Here is a 16,471-nt window from a genome sequence, read left to right as displayed (position 1 = left end):
AGCCGACAGCTTGCACGCGCGGATCAGTTTCTTGTACGCGGCCCTCTGTACTAGAACAAAGCCGTGCAAACGGACCAACCGCGCCCCTTTCGTTGTCCTGGCTATCAACAATGACCGCTCTATGCTTTCAGAAATGCCGTCATCCAACATAGAAGGATGCTACGCGTCAAACTGCTCCCGGCTAGATACCGATCGAATATATTTGATGGATGACTCGTTTATAACACATACATATTCATATGCATAGCAAATACTCCTGATATTAAGGTCCTGTACCTTAATTTTAGATTTGTTTGTAAGATTAATTACCTAAGACGATCTTCACTGTTGTCTGATAGAAATCGCGATATTTCTTAAGAAAGGATAATATTTATTGGACTTGTAGAATAATTGAGCCACTGAGAAGCCAAATTATTCAACTTTATTTTCTAAAGATTTCTCAATTTTGCACAAAATATGTTTATGTTTGCCTTTTTAAAATAATTCTTGCCTCTCATCTTTTATATTAATTCAAAATTTATGTTCAGCGGAATTATTTTCGCCATTCTTTGTCTCAGACAAGTATCAGCTATTAAAGAAGTATCTTCGTAACTGTGTGAACTAGAAGATTTGTTTCGTATAACGAGTTCCATCTCTACTAATTTTCTGACGTGTTCATTAATTTCCTCGATCTTCGGAGTAACTTCTTGATCGACACAGTGAAACGAGTGTCAAACCTCCCTTAATCCATCAAAAACCTGCCGAAAATTCGGTCCTTGAAGTCGCTACCATCTTGCCGGTTCTTACACCCCGAACGAACTGTCGAAAAAAAAAGAATTGTTCACAAGAGCGATCCGTCACCCTGGTAAATCCCCCTTTTTGTCTTTCCTAGCCGTGGAAAATATTTTCATCTACTGAGGAAAGTTTCGTCGACGAAATAAGCAAGAACGAAGCGAGACACTTTTTTGATACAAATATCTCACATTCTTGTATAACCACTTCCGAAATATTTTCTAACATTATATTACCATTTATTAATAATGAGAATTATTAAATTAGTAATTAATAAATGATACAATTCGTCAATAAATAAAATTAGTCAAATTAAATAGCTAAGTTAATAAATGACATTATACTGGAAAGTATTAAATGGGAATTTCAACTAAATTACTAACAATACATAATTCAACTACATACAGAACACAATTAACAATTATTTAAAAATTATCTCGGATATTTAATTCTACAAAAAATTGAAATTGATACAGAAATAAACAATCTTAATAGCAGCTGAATCGACGTAACGTTTTATTTATTCGTTGGTTGTTCTCGTATGAAGGAACATGTGACGATTCTCAGAGGGCGCGGGTAAGATATCGTGGGATGAAAAGGTCGCGACGAAAGCTCGCCATTAGTTAGGCGAAACAAAGTGGAAATACGCGATGCATGCATGCTGCACATGGCATCCCTCGAGCCGCGTTCGAAGATAATAGAGCATGGACCTTTTCAGCGTAAAGTGGCTTGGAAAGACAGCGTACGGATTTTTCTGGTTCAAATCCTTCTGGTTGCTTCGAATATTGTACGGTCTATTGTACGATCGTGTTTTCTGTATTGTTCCTCGTCGTATCTGCCAGCCATTACAAGAGATTCATACGTATTATATACACGTAGATATAATGAACATGGGCGGTTGTAATTTATCGACACGGTAATTTAGATGGATTTGTCTTACGAGTAATTGGCAAATTTTCAAACGGATGATATTCAGAAAAGCGCAGAATACCGCTTAATTGTTATAAACGTTAAATTGTAATTTTAAATAAGCCATTCAGAGGTTAAAGTAATAAGCAGACTACGGATGTTTATGCAAATTTATATCTTTATCGTAACAAATAGAAAAAATGCCTAGTAAGAATTTTAAGACGATTATACGGATATGTGTTAAGGCGATTTTAAGAAATCCGATATTCAGAATGACATCAACCCTTAAAAGTATTATCTATTTGTTTTTATAGTCACGTTAAACAACGTTATATTATACAGTGACCTCATTCTCTTCTAATATCTGTTTCCATAACTTGGAAGATAATCTTTTACAATAGTAAAGGCAAATCTGTATTTTATGAAAAAATATTAATCTTCTGAATCCATCAGACGGTATTTTTAAAACAGTAGCTGATAAATATCAATAAGCCAAGGATTTAACCGAACAAAATTCATAAACCACAATGAAAACAATTGGTAAAATGTGAAATCTATTACTGATACGATTAATCAGAAAATATTCTCAATTTATTCTGCAAAATCTCCAATTAAGGTGTAAGCATCGAATCGCTTGTTCTACTTATATTTCCTCGTCGTGACTCGCGTTTCTATCGTACTATACGAACGTCGTTCTCTTCAATTTCATTGGTAACATCGAAATTGGAAAAATCGTAACGGCAAGTATTTTTCGTTCCGCGTGTCATTCCGTATATCACGAGTAGACGGAAGTTAATATAAATGCTTACATTACGACGCAGTGGATTCATCGTTGGCACGCGAACGAAGCAGGAAGCTATAAAGAATTTTATATTTGCTCGCTGCGTCGGCGAGTAATGCGTCGCATTTTTCATCTCACTTTGGAAAATGCCCTGCATAGACACGTAGCTATATTCATATTCAGCAAAGTTGCCCGTTCTTGTCTTATTTCGTCTCTCTGTGTTTTATTGTTTCCATATATTACCGGGCCCGTTTACGATGAAAGACAACGGAACATGTAGCCGGCCTCCTTGCAACGTATAAGATGTTCCGATTCGCCATCAACTCCATTCTGTTATTCGAAGCTTCCGTTTCACGAATACATGCAGTATTTTCTTTCGCACTAGGAACTTGCAAATCTGTCAAAATAGCAATTTTATCATTCTTAGTTTTGTTTCTGGAAACGTTATAGACATACGGATGCTTTTGACAAAATTGTTAGTTCGTTAATATCTCTGAGGCGGATTGAAAGTGAGTTGGTTTTATGTCTGAGTTTGGAGGAGTTTGCAGTTCTTAAGAAATTTCTTTTCTCGAGTAGTTTGAACATTGTGATCTTATATTTGAGTTTTGAAAAGTTCTACGGTGTAAAGGATTTAGTTGTAAAGATCTCTTCTTCATATTGCATAATAAATCGCTTTTTTTCAGTCTTCCTCCACTCATTTTAATATCGTAAAACATCTAACAACGAGTAACACAGAGTTTATCAATTACGCGTGCTCCTTTCGTAATTCTTAATTTGTCTCTACACTTTTGAACCATTGCATTATGCATATTGACTTCCATTTGCCCGATGGCTGTGTTCGTGTAAACCAAATTCAATTAGTTTTGATAATCAATAATTAAATGTGCATATAAATTAACAAGTGATAACAAAACAACATGTAGCGTTAACCGTTATTACTACATCTATATCTATACACTAGATCTATAATGTGATTCGATAGATTTTCACATGAGGGCTAAACTAGAATCATATATTATACAAATGCTTGATGTAATTAAAATTTAAGCTGGCGTTTAATTAAATTTCTTTTTCAACTTTTATAATTAAATTTTTCTTCTACAATGCTTTTACTTTCGTCGCACACGTTTACATACGAATCTCAATTATAAAGACTCTTCTACATTTATTAATCAATTTTTACCAAATTTTCCAAAAGTTCGAACATAATAGTCGAATATACTCAAAATTGTTCAAAATAAGAAATTTCTCAAAAATTCGAAACTTCTCGAACGTTAAACATAATTTTATTTTGCAACGTGTATTATGTAATGACCCATATAAGAGCCTAATTTCCACCATATTCTACATGCTCGACATCGATAAACGCACATGATCGCGATGATTACAAGAGTTAACAACTGATTCTGACGAACCAATCGAACCGGGTTATACGTTTCCCGCGCATAGAATTTCGCATACGTACACAACGTTTGAATTAAACTGATTCATAAATATTAACGATATTTACGATGCGGTGCGCGATACACGAGGAACGCTTACATTTGATTCGTAAAGCGCGAGCGTGTGCATCATGTGCGCATGACACAATCTCTCGACAATGATGAAAAATTACAATTACGAGTATTCCTGGTAATCCATCATCAGCAAAATATTTTCTTAATTTTGTTTAGGTATCGTCAAATGGTATCGTTAATTTCATTTAGGTAAGCTGTAAAGTTTTCATTTGTCATTTCCATTGCGTCGAAACGATAGAATAAAATGGCAGGTAATGGGATTAGATCGTGGCCCTGGGTTCTGTTCCTCTTCCATTTACGAGCATTGATTAAATTTTGCTATAGTCGTTTCGTTCGCAAGCAGTATACTTCGTATCGCTTAAGAAAACAAATCAAACGTTTATTGTAGATACTATCTTGCAATCTTCAAGAAAAATAAATCTTTGTATCAAGAAAAATAAATAAATAATTTAAAAAAAAATTAACTATCTGCCTAAATTGAATTGATACACTAAAGTATGACGAAAAATTCCAATAAAATAGATTTAATTTATTATTATTATCCATTCTACCACATTCATTTCTCTTTAGAATCTAAAGGCATATAAACAAAAAATTCAATCATCTTCGGAAATTGTTAGCAAAAGTCCAACAAAATATGTATAACTTATTACACAAAATTTACCTATACCCTCCCATCTGCAAATTTCTCAAGCCCATTACTCCAATATCTATAACATTGTAACCAACCATCCCAAAACTCACCCCTTCGTCTCGTTAGAATCTCCAAAATAGCGGTACGTTCTGCAGAATCATGCCTGAGCCGTAAGGCAGGCTGTCGACGACCGGTTGTTCGACCGGAAGTCAAGTGGTGCGATACAATCTTGCTTTCTCGCGAAATTTCGCAATAAATACCTGGAAACTTTTCGAGGAACGATGGCGTGCGCGCGTTCGTGGGTCCCCATTGTTATCGCGGATGGCGTACATGCACACATCGACGGTACAGGAGCCGACGGTACACGACAATGGAATACTTAGATCCACCCCTGTTGGTCCACCCCCCACGGCATTTCTCCATTGTCTCATGATTTATGTGCCGTGGTCGCGGTGTCAACAGGGTATTGATTAAAATACACACACAGCGGCACACGTACACGCGGCGCACACTAGAATATGACGCCACGGTGTATAGAGGAATTTATGCACACACAAGCTAGCTGGACGCTGAGCATCGTTGTCCCTCGTTGTAAATCGACCGGTTGTCGTGTAGATCGTGTCCACCGCGTAAAAAGCTGCGCAACCGAGCTTCCATCGACGAATCGTTTAACGTCGAGTACCCTTACCGTGGAGGGGTCACCCTTTGGGAACATCGACGCATCTCGTCGCTCCATCGAATTCATTCTTTGGGCTTAAACCTTCTTTCGTTTACTTTCGTTCGTATATTTTTTTGAGAAATTCCTGTGACGTGCTTTCTTTTACAGACTACACTCTTTTACGACGTTATAAGTTTGGTCCTTATATGAGGTTTCTTGTTATTATTGTTGATTATAGACTCTTTTATTGGCTGCTTTATTTGGTGCTTTTATCGATTGCCGATTGAGAATGTAATTCTGGATAAGACGATGATTTTTGTTGATCGATGGTCGAAGGGAGAAACCTCTTGCATCGATCCTTTATGATATAGCGTCAATTACTTTTCACAGATAAAATCCTTCTAACAGCGTTATCTGACCTTGCGAAGTTATTTTCGATTTCTTCCCAAATACAGATAATAATCATTGACATTAAATAATTCGTGAATGAAAGTGTTAAGAGATACTCACAAGAAAAAAAGAAACCGTCCGAAAGAAAAAGGATCTGCCAAAACTTACCAAATAAACAACCCCAAAATCTAACCTCTACTTTATATCACCTAACCCCATTCCAAAACCATAATCATATATCTCCATCCTCTTATAAAACTCTCAAAAAACGCCATTCATCTTATCACTGGCAATAATCCCGAAAACGTAGCCCACACTTTAAACGTCTAATCGTAGCCCGTTACCCTTCAATTCTTCCTCTCATTCAAGCCACGAACAACCCCACAATATCGACTCTCACGACCAGATAAAGTCGCCCTTTCGAGAAACCTGGATATCTGCCGCGGTGAAGTGACTCGTTACCTTAAGAGAGTCATTTTCCATCCCCCCTTCTCTCTCTCCTTTTTTCCGTCCCTCGACTTTTCACCCTCTCGAGTCAGCGAGTCCCGCGCCACCCCTACGTAGCCTGGAGCGTCGGCACACTCCCTTTCCTGGCACCATTTTATTTATTATCCGGGGTTATCCCAGCGACAGAGTGCGCGGCCAACTTTCCACCGCGGCTCGCTGAAGCGGTCCACGGTGGTATTTGGTGCGTGAACCGCGCATTCATCGTCGCGCGTTCTCTTTACCTCACCCCGTTGGTCTACCAAGCTACTCTCCGTTTCGTTTCCGCTTTCAAACCAGAACCCGGGGTCCTGGGTTTCATCCGTGGCTCTTCCACGTGCCTTACGCGACACCTTTTGACGGTCCACTAATTGCAGTCGCGAATGAAAGACACGGACACGCAACGATGAATCGCCTGTTATGTGTATTTCATCAAGATAGTGGATGACACGAATGAGCGTTTTTTGACTTTCGAATGGTCGTACGAGACAGAATTAGCGATGTTTATTCAGGTTATAGACATACATCCAATACGTACATCCATCCTATACATCCAAGTTATCCGAATGACGTGGTGAGCGAGCAAGAAGAGATAGAGCCGGATTTTTGTAAAGGAAGCTCATTCAGCGGAAGAAGCTTGGAAGTGTCGGAAAGTGTTTCACGAGGAAATGTATGGCAATGAGTCGGTTTAGGATAGGCTGAGATGTGAAATATTTTCTTGAAAGAATTTTCTGTAGAGTTGAAAGGGTACTTATATAGTTTCTAATAATGTCATTGTTCGTGTTTTTCACTCATAATTGCTGCAATAGTCATTTTATCACATGGATAGTGTGCTCAAATCCATTGTTAAGAATTCTATAGAAATATTCAGAAATAGGGCAATTCAGTTTTTTTTTTTTTTTTTTTAGTGAGAATGTAAAGTTCTATTCATAAAATTAACGTTTAGTAGAGTTGAAAAGTAAGACAAATTTTATATGTAAGATTTTCACTATACCTTAGCTCAAACATCTTCAGCAACAAGGAAATGTTATCCGCCGATTTCTCAAGTAAATGCCTCATAAATTGTTAAGAATTCAAACGTAAAATATAGAATCTAGAAACTTGAAATAAACGTAAGGATAAGGTTTAAACATTAAAGTTCTTACTGTTAATGAGATTGCAAGCTTTAGAAATTTGGCAAATGTGAGAGGTCGGAAATTCCTAATAGGATGGTGAAGTAACAGGGGATAAATCGTGATCATTATACGGCGCGGCACGAACGAAACTATTAATATCCCATCGCAAAAGCAAACGGTAGCGGAGCTTGCTAGCGAGTTGAAAGCCTATAACACCATCAGATAGTCTGAGGCAGTATTAGTGCGTAAATGCGTATTGATAGTGTACGCTAGTGGCAGAGACGAAAGGCGCTCGCATTATACGTGAAATTACAATAGATCATGGTCTGCAAACCTCATGAATTTACGTTCTACGTTCTAGAAATTTCTGCTTTGTAAACCGATCAAACGTACTTTTCTGGATTAGATAGGATTTATATAGTTTAGGTTTTGAATACTAGTTTGCATTATTCAAAAATCCGAATTTATTTCATTCGAGATTAAACAAAATTCGTTCGATGCAAAATTCTACGGTTACCGAATTAATAATTAGACGATACCTAAAGTTTTCAAAACAGCCTATTCGGAATAAAGAAAAAAGAAACAAGAAAGATTTATGAGAGAACAGATCAATCTTTTATCAATATACTATACAAAAATTGTCAAAATATTCAAATTTCCTATATACGTACATGACATAAACTGACATATGTAAATCTATAAAATTTCTACGAATTACAAATTGATCGATTTCACTATACCGTTAGTACCAGTGTTACGGTCTCATAAATTTGAAAATATTCAGCTTATTTGCATTATGCTAAATTATCATTATATCCTATACTGTTTCTACCAAAATCTTTCCGAAACACGCAATACCTATACACTGATCTAACAGAGAACAAATTTACTTACCGCGGTACTTAACTTTGTTGAACACGCTGGTTATGATCTGAAGCTCTGGGTGCAGCGTCTCGCCGATCTAAAACATGCGAACAACAGATTTCATTTTTAGCATCGACTATGGATGATCCTGTATTAATGTGGCGAAGATATGCACAATAACCATGTATCTTGCCTTGCAACACACCTCGTTCATCCTATGTCCTAATGCCCTAATACGTTTTCCATCGATTTCCCATGAAATGGGAGGCTCGACGCTGCTAAGTGCACCGTATAAAGAGGCAAAGGCGAACAGTCGTTTCGAAACTTCCACACTGGTCGGCTATTAAACGTAACCGTAAAAGCTAAACCGGCTAAAACCGACCGGCAACTCTCTAAAGTAAGAGATAAATAATAAAAGTTCATCTGGCCATCGAGGCTGGATCAAGAGTTTCGTCGTTTCCCCTGGTGATGGGACAGGGCCTCAGTCTACCGATCATACGCGTCATAGCTCTTCCCCGTACTCTTTCCTCCGTCTCTATTTATCTTCGTTCACAATCCATCCTTATCTTCGTTTCGACTTAAGAGTCTCGTTACCGGGAAGTTCGAGGCTATCGTGACTTTACGAGCATCATTGTCGCCGCGACGACGACGCTCAGAAATTCATGGCGTTTTACGGGGTATTCGTTATTCAAGGTGGCGTCACTATGTGGATGGGAGTGGTGTTAATGTCAGAGAGATGGTAGGTAATGATTTGGGTTTGGTACGGTTCGAGCAATTGAATATGCCTTGTTTGTGATTTTCTTGGAAAGAGGATCGATATAGCTAGGTATAGAGATTCATAAACGTTTGTTTCAGGTTAATTTTGCCAATCAAAGTATTCGTGCTTGTTCGATAAGAAAGCTAAGGTACCTTTACGTAGATCAGATACGAAATGATAATTTCATTTCATATTTCCTCGAAATTTTCAGTTTCTCGTTTTTATAATCCGCGAAGTATTACTTTAAACGATTTATGCGAAAATGCTATATAAAACTATAATACAATATGGACTGATATTACAGTGTATTGTTATATGCATTGGCTTACGAAACTATTTGAACATTCACCATGGAAAACTTTCATGTTGGTATCTTATGTATTATATAAAAAGTTTGGAAATTTCGTTAGCATTGTAACGAGACATGATTAAAGGAAGATATTGTTAAATATTCTTTCGAATACATAAGTATACAGAGGAGGAAGCGAATCTCAAGTATATATTCTGACAATATCCGGCATAATTATCGCGTCTTCATCCGGCAGACAAAATAGAGGCAAGCTGGATTATTAGCTTCCGAGCTCGATAACTTATTAACTGATAATAAAATTTTCAGCTCGCTGTAGTAAAGCAAATTCAATGGTTACGTTACTGCGTTATACAGGTCGTTCGGTCTAATAATATAACGCGCGATTATTACATTCGCTTTGCACTTCTTGTTACGCGGTTTAATAAGGGAACGATAATATTTATTTTTCTTGGTAAAATACATATTAGAGTTACTTGCAATGACGTGTGTAAAGTATTTAGTAATTAATGATACGGTGAGATATTATTATGCAGTAAGAATTACCAATTATAAGAGAGTAAAATGAAATTTCAATCAAATCAAAGATTTACGAATATTAATTTAAATTAAAAAAATTAAATTAGTACGGTTACTAAATATTTTCATGGAAACGTAAATACGGAAATTGAACATTAAACGGTTTACTTTCAATATTTTCTATATCTATTCTTGCAGCATTAAATTTATTATGAATGTCTTTATTGCTGAAACCGAACGTACGAAAATAAATACGATATTTCAACGAAATAAATATTCCTTTAATTTCTCCTCGCTTTCTATTTTCAAGCAGAAAAATGTTCGCAATGAATAAAATTTGTTGCTCTCAAGAAGGAAGAAAAATCTATCTACAAAACTTTAAAAAGCAAACGAAAAAATCGTGTAAGTAAATCCAGCAGAAAATGTAGAAAAGGGAACCACGTCGTTTTCATTATCAACCCCCTCCTACGTCGCTTTCAATCAACGCAAACATTGTCCAATAATTTCACCTCGCCCCGGATTCATTAAAACCCAGTGTCGTAATTTCCACCAAGCATCAAGGATCCAGAACAAACGACTAAAATTCCAGTCGATAAATCCATCCCGGTGAAAACGGGTGACACAAGTGTCCCACGAAAGGTACACGTGGAATGGGGTAGCAACGCGCGAGTGAAAATATCCGGGAGCTCATTTAGACCCTTCGGATTGTTCAAGCGTTGACAGGGAATGCTGCCACCGACTCATTTGGATCTTATCCCTCAGACACCCCCAGGGTATAATCCGTTTGAATTACACCCGTCAACACGACGCCCCTCTGCCACGACACACTTTTACGAGCTACCACCGTACCCTGTCGAGAGATCGAGCACCTGTTAAAGATTGGCCCGCGACACGGCAGCCGCTTTGGGGATGGTTCTAAAATATTTTCGTCGTTACCGTGACTATGTTATCAAAGAGATGATCGTGATCTGAACATTGTGAATTGATGCACGCGTGAGTTATTAACGTAGATCTATTCCAAATTTCATTCAACTATACTTTAAATCTGTTTAAGACTCGACCAAGTTCGTAATTTAAACGTAATCTAAATCTAACTGAAATCTATTTTAATTGTGATTAAAAATTAATTAAAAACTACCTTGAATCTAACTCAAATCGGATTCAAATCTGTCTCAAACCTAACTCAGTCCTAATTCAAGCTTCATTCAAACTGTGATAGATTGAAGAAGTTTGAAGTTTGATAAATTACATTCAATAAAAAAGAATAATAAATGAAACAATGTATAAGCAAGTAAAGTTGTGTGGCGTGTTATGAAAAAATGATATAAGAAGTTATGATGAAATCTAAGAAAGAGAAGCATCTACTACTTTTACATATAGAAAATTCCAACCAACGTATAAACTCATTCACGCCACATAAATTCTCAATGTCTTTTTATCTTTTTACTCTTTTGCCTGTCCAACAAATTTTAAAGACCACTCAAGAAACACGATATCTCCCTAAAACCATGGACATATAAGAAATACGTAAGAGTGAAAAATCAGGTACCTCGTCTCTATAATATCATGGTCTTTTTAAAATATTGTAAACTTTCCAAATAAGTGGTTTACATTCAGGTTACCTCCGTCATGCCGCGTCCTTAATGCATCCTAAAGGACTCTTTTCCCTCCTCGTCGTCTTTTTGCTGTTCTCTCTGTTTCACGGTCGCGCGTTTCAGCCGCTAAAGACCGTAAAAGGTAAGGGAAAAGGAAGATGGGGGCCGGCTGGCTGCTGGAACTTTGAAAATTTATTCCGGAAGTAAACGGCGCGACCGCGCAAAACGAGGGAAAATCCCTGTCAACCGACGTACCACGCTTTTTCGCGAGAATACGCTCTCGCCTTTTCTTCTCTCCCCTCTGGTCTCGCGTCGTTAATTCCACGGCTGACGACCACTGATTTTGGGTAATGATTTGGAAACGAGCCGCGTGTGGATTTTTGTGTCATTAGCGGCTGGGAACCGCTGCTAAAGGCAGATGAAAATTACGCTTGCACGCAAAAAACACCACTTTGGGTTTTGATGGTGCGTGACTGCTGATGGATGTTGGCGAAGAGGATGTTAGCTACCAGAGTTGAATAATATTATGAGAATTTTTCAAGCTACAGCGTTTTTCAAGTAATTATTTTCACCAGTAACGCTGTATAATGATGAATATTTAATTTGGAATTGTTTGATTTCTTGAATTCTGTTGTAATTCGTTTGAAGATCATATCGTTTTGACCAGGGAAATATTAGCTATTATCGTTGACTAATTTTATGGGAATTTTTCAAATTAGAGGGTAATTGTTTTTAATAATAATATTACACAATTGCAGAAATTCGGTTCGATAGTGTGCGCATTTGTTTGAATAACAGAATCTTAACCCCAACCGGATGATACAATAATTACGAGAATTGACTAATTTTTTGGTCAATTTTCCAGTTGAAATATAGCTTTTTTATTCACCATTTATAAATGAGTAATATGAAATAATTGTTTGATTTAGAAATTTAATTCAGAGATCGAAGGAAAGAAGCGAAGATTTCTGAGGCGGAGATACAGGAATTTGATCTAATTTGTAGAATTACTCATAAAAATGTACACAAGATGTATTCTGCTCAATGAATCATTAGATTAGCACTCGTTCAATAAATACTCGAAACGATAACATTAGAATGCATAAACTTATTGCGAGAACATTTCTAACAATCATGATATACGTAGAAGAACGAAACGGGAATGGTAATCAGAAAAGGAAATAGAACGAGCTAGAAACGAGTCGATGTTTCGATAAACAGTCTGAGTGAAGCGGCAGCAGCCGATTCTGTTGAACTATCGTGCCAGAAATCAGAAGCATAAACGCTTGTTTCCTGGCGTTTGTTGCCTCAGAATCGCAGGCTTTCCAGTTTCTTCTAGCGGAACACCGGTTCTAGAAGGGGTGAAAGAGCAAGAGAGAGAGAGAGAACGTAGACGATCGTCGACGTGAGAGAAAATGTGAGGGTGTAAGAACGAGGTGGAACGAGCTGGCGAAAGCAGAACGTTTCCTTCGAAACTTTGGAATTTATTCTCGGAGCAAGCGGCACGCAGCCCCGGGAAGCCTGCCGGGTGTTTGTCTGCGAGACTTCGAAATAATTGTTCACCAATAAGAACGTCGCGAATAAAATCTTTCTACCTCTTCCTCGTACATTTTCCTTCCTCCTTTTTTTCTATTTTATTTATCTTGATTTTTTGAAATACACTTTGCTCTCTTTTTATATAATAAAATGATTTTGCCCAAATCCGAGAAGAAAGAAAGAGAAACAAAAATTCGAGAATCTAGAAAGCTTGGAGTGCAAAGGATCCTACAAAAATGTACAATATATATTTTTTTTATTTATTTATTCTATACACAAGAAATAACTATTTGAGTAGAATTTTTTTAAATTTGCGTTCAGAAAAATATAAATTTGTAAAGATAGTCTGTTTGGGAATAAAAATTTATTTGGAATTTCATTTTCGTTAATAACAAACTTGTAATTTTTGTAATTTTCTTAGTTATGACTTTTAACGGCGCAATAAATTATATCGATCGAAAGGATACGGTAAACACGTGATACCTAGTTTACAAACTCGGGAACAAATTCCAGGGGTGCTAAACTACCCCTCGTCGACATGTAGAATTCTATGATTACTATCCTTATTTTTCAATCCCTTCTGTCTTGTTGCCATGATCCATTTGGGAATTCATATTTCTCTTTTTAATAGATTACTATATAGATTGATTAGTATAGATTATAATTAACAGATTGATTAATCGTCATTAAAATGAATGTAATCGGAGCGTCTACGATAGTATCGATGCTATAGATATTTTTTGGTACTTATTTCATTGCTATTTTATCAATGCTTTTACTTTTTTTTATACATTCTCGCCAATGTTTATTTATTTATCTTTTTTCGAAGTGAAAGGAATTATAAATGTTTTTTGATATCAAAATAACTGTCGCGTACGTATATATTCTCTTTGTTCAAACACCATTCATATATCTCATGCATATTCATTTATCTAGTAATACCACGGTGGCAGAGTGGAACATTTGTTACAAAATTGATGCGAAACAGATGGAACGCACACTTTATTTAGCGATGTAAATGTAACGCTCATAATACGAAGCGTTAACATATAACAAAAAAAGTAGCGATATAAAGTCTCCAGTAACAAATCGTGCAAACCGAAATAACGATAAGTATTCGGCAATATTCAAGTTCAAAGATTCGATCATTTAGATTCCAAAAATTGAAAACACAACGAACATATCAAAGTCCTACTCTTTCATAAAACCCATATAAATCAAATCATACCAAATTCACTTCCGTGTCCACACACAAACATACATAAATCTAAACATCCCGTCATACAAAGCTCCCACCAAATCACCGCGTAACTTCCTCGTTTTAATCATTTCGTAGAAACTACAATATTCTACATTCGCTTACCTGTACCATCAACGAAATCGCGACCAGGCCTTGACTTTTGTGTTGCGCCTCGCTCATATTGTGATACAGTTCCGCGTTGAACCCGTACACTTGTATCTGAAACACAGAGAGAGGAAGAACGTCAGAAAGTAGGCAGACTGGGATTTATTTGGCCGCGTAATCGCAACGCGTCTCCGTATTTCCCCTCGACGTAATTACACCGACAAATTTCGCGTTTCACACGAACCAACCAGCGGGATCGTGGCCGCTTTGTGGCCCGACGATACACGTGTACATAGAAAACGCCCGCCACGGAATCGTCTTGCCAAAATTGCACGCGCCGCTACAGCCGCTCCGTTTCGTGAGCCTTGTTCCGCACCGCTTTCGAATGAATTAATCGCCGAAAGATTTCAAAGGGATCTTGCCGGCCCTTCGCCCCTCTATCTCCACTGATTTCCTGTACATCACGAGAATTAATCCTTCGTGCACGAGCATACCTCGTACCTTTGCCACGCCGCCCTGCCATTGTTTCCCTTGATTCACCCTCGTTCGGCTAAATACACGTGCCCTTTCATTTCACCATCTGTGTACGTTTAACTGTGTTTGAGTTTTCAGTATGTGGAACTTTTAGAAAATTTCTGCTCTTCGGAAGTTCGTGTATTTTGGCGGTACGATCGAATTTTCTTCGGCTTAGATTCTGGCACATTTTTTCCGTAGCTTCGATACCGCCTTTGAATTTTGAGAAATTTGGGATTTTTATGAGATACCTTTACTCGGGAAGATTAAATGCTTCGCTCCGATGGTCGAGCTTTGGGAAAGTTGAAATTCTATGGAAAATTTCTTTAGTCTAGATTATTTTTTATTTATCTTTATTTCTCTATTATTTATTTAAATGAATTTTACTTGTACAGTGGATAAATGCCAATTATTATCAACGTATCATTTCAGTCAGATTAAGGCATTTGTCGGAATGTTTCTCGAAAGCAAGAAAGTTTTTATAATTTTATATTTACATTTTATATATTTAAAGTATTTAGGTATTATAATCTAGACCTTAAATCATGCTGGATGTTAAACCTAAAATAATAGAAGTAGCCAAAAAAAAAATCTTCTGAAAACAAAGAAGAAAACCTAGTGGAAAGAACAAAAAATTATTACAGCAATTAATTATTCACAAATAATAGTAACAAACATTTAAGTTGATTACGAGACTACCCAATGCGTTACTGACATATCAAACATCAAAATCAGTTTAAAAAGCTATATAATGCCATTTTTGGAAATAAAATTTCGCCTCACAGATAGGCTTTTAATAATTAAACAAGATTCTGACGAGGCGTGGATGAACTTTGCTAACCCTGCTTAACTCGGCTCGACTAAATTAATCAAGCGTTAGATATTAACCCGTGAAATTGCTTAAGCTGTTTGACCACTGTCGCGACGATTTACGTTTCATTCGGTCAAACGGAATCACGCGAATAATTTCGTTCTCGATGAAAATTGATCTCGCACCTTCAATATTTCTTCCGACGTTATTCAAATCAATAAACCAACGATCCATATACGTTTCACGTATTTTCAGAAGGTTATATGCATTTTATACAGACAGAAAAAAATCATTATTCGAAATATTCTGACAACGTATCGTCAGGTAATAATAAAAAATTGTTGAGGCTATCGAGTCGGTTGATACCTTTTCCCACGTCATGCCGGTGCACTTTATTAAGAGCTTTTATTTCGATAAAACGGAAACGGCTCTATGAGCATCGCATTTTTCCCTTGTAAATAACCGGTCGATAGAGATTCCTCTATGCATTCTTGATACTGGCCTGTATTTTTTTTCTATCCTTCGTAAAACGAAAGGAAGTCAATGGCTCTCGTTGCTCGTTTTGCCAAGGAAAATTCACGGTAACGAGATCAAGAAATTTTTCGATAAAACGGCCAAGTAAAGGAAATACTGTAATTTCGTATAATCAGTGAAACACTCTTGGATATTCGTTTCTCAGGATCGCGGAATTTTCCTATTATTTTTTTGTGGAATTATCTGCTCTCCAACTTCCATATTAATTTAACGTCGGTGATTTTAAAAGTATTTCACTGTGAAATCATAAATTCTTTCGTAAGCAATGCACAGATTTCACAATTAAAGGGAATTACACAGAGTAACCGATTTGTATAAATCTTATGAAAATTTCTCAATTAAGGAAATTATTAAGAATATCTAGAAACAAATTTCATAAAGATTCTCTGACTAGAAAAACTGTATAAAGACTATTTAAAAAAAAATCTCATA

General features: G+C 36.7%; 1 protein-coding gene across 3 annotated transcripts in view; it reads right to left on the bottom strand.

Moving 5' to 3' along the window:
* The window catches only part of LOC122572986 (carbonic anhydrase-related protein 10), a 228,753-nt gene that overhangs the window by 13,739 nt on the left and 198,543 nt on the right, over window positions 1-16,471 (bottom strand). For all 3 annotated transcript variants that reach the window (XM_043738787.1, XM_043738788.1, XM_043738789.1), the window contains exons 5-6: window positions 14,200-14,295; window positions 8,153-8,219 (exon numbers count right to left, since the gene is read on the bottom strand). In XM_043738787.1, coding sequence (XP_043594722.1) covers window positions 8,153-8,219; window positions 14,200-14,295 — 163 coding nt within the window. The remainder of the gene's footprint in view (window positions 1-8,152; window positions 8,220-14,199; window positions 14,296-16,471) is intronic.

The sequence above is a fragment of the Bombus pyrosoma genome, linkage group LG11, assembly GCF_014825855.1.
Source record: "Bombus pyrosoma isolate SC7728 linkage group LG11, ASM1482585v1, whole genome shotgun sequence".
NCBI classification, from domain to species: domain Eukaryota; kingdom Metazoa; phylum Arthropoda; class Insecta; order Hymenoptera; family Apidae; genus Bombus; species Bombus pyrosoma.
The sequence above is the reverse complement of the archived record's forward strand: the minus strand, read 5'-3'. Positions and strand labels throughout refer to the sequence as shown.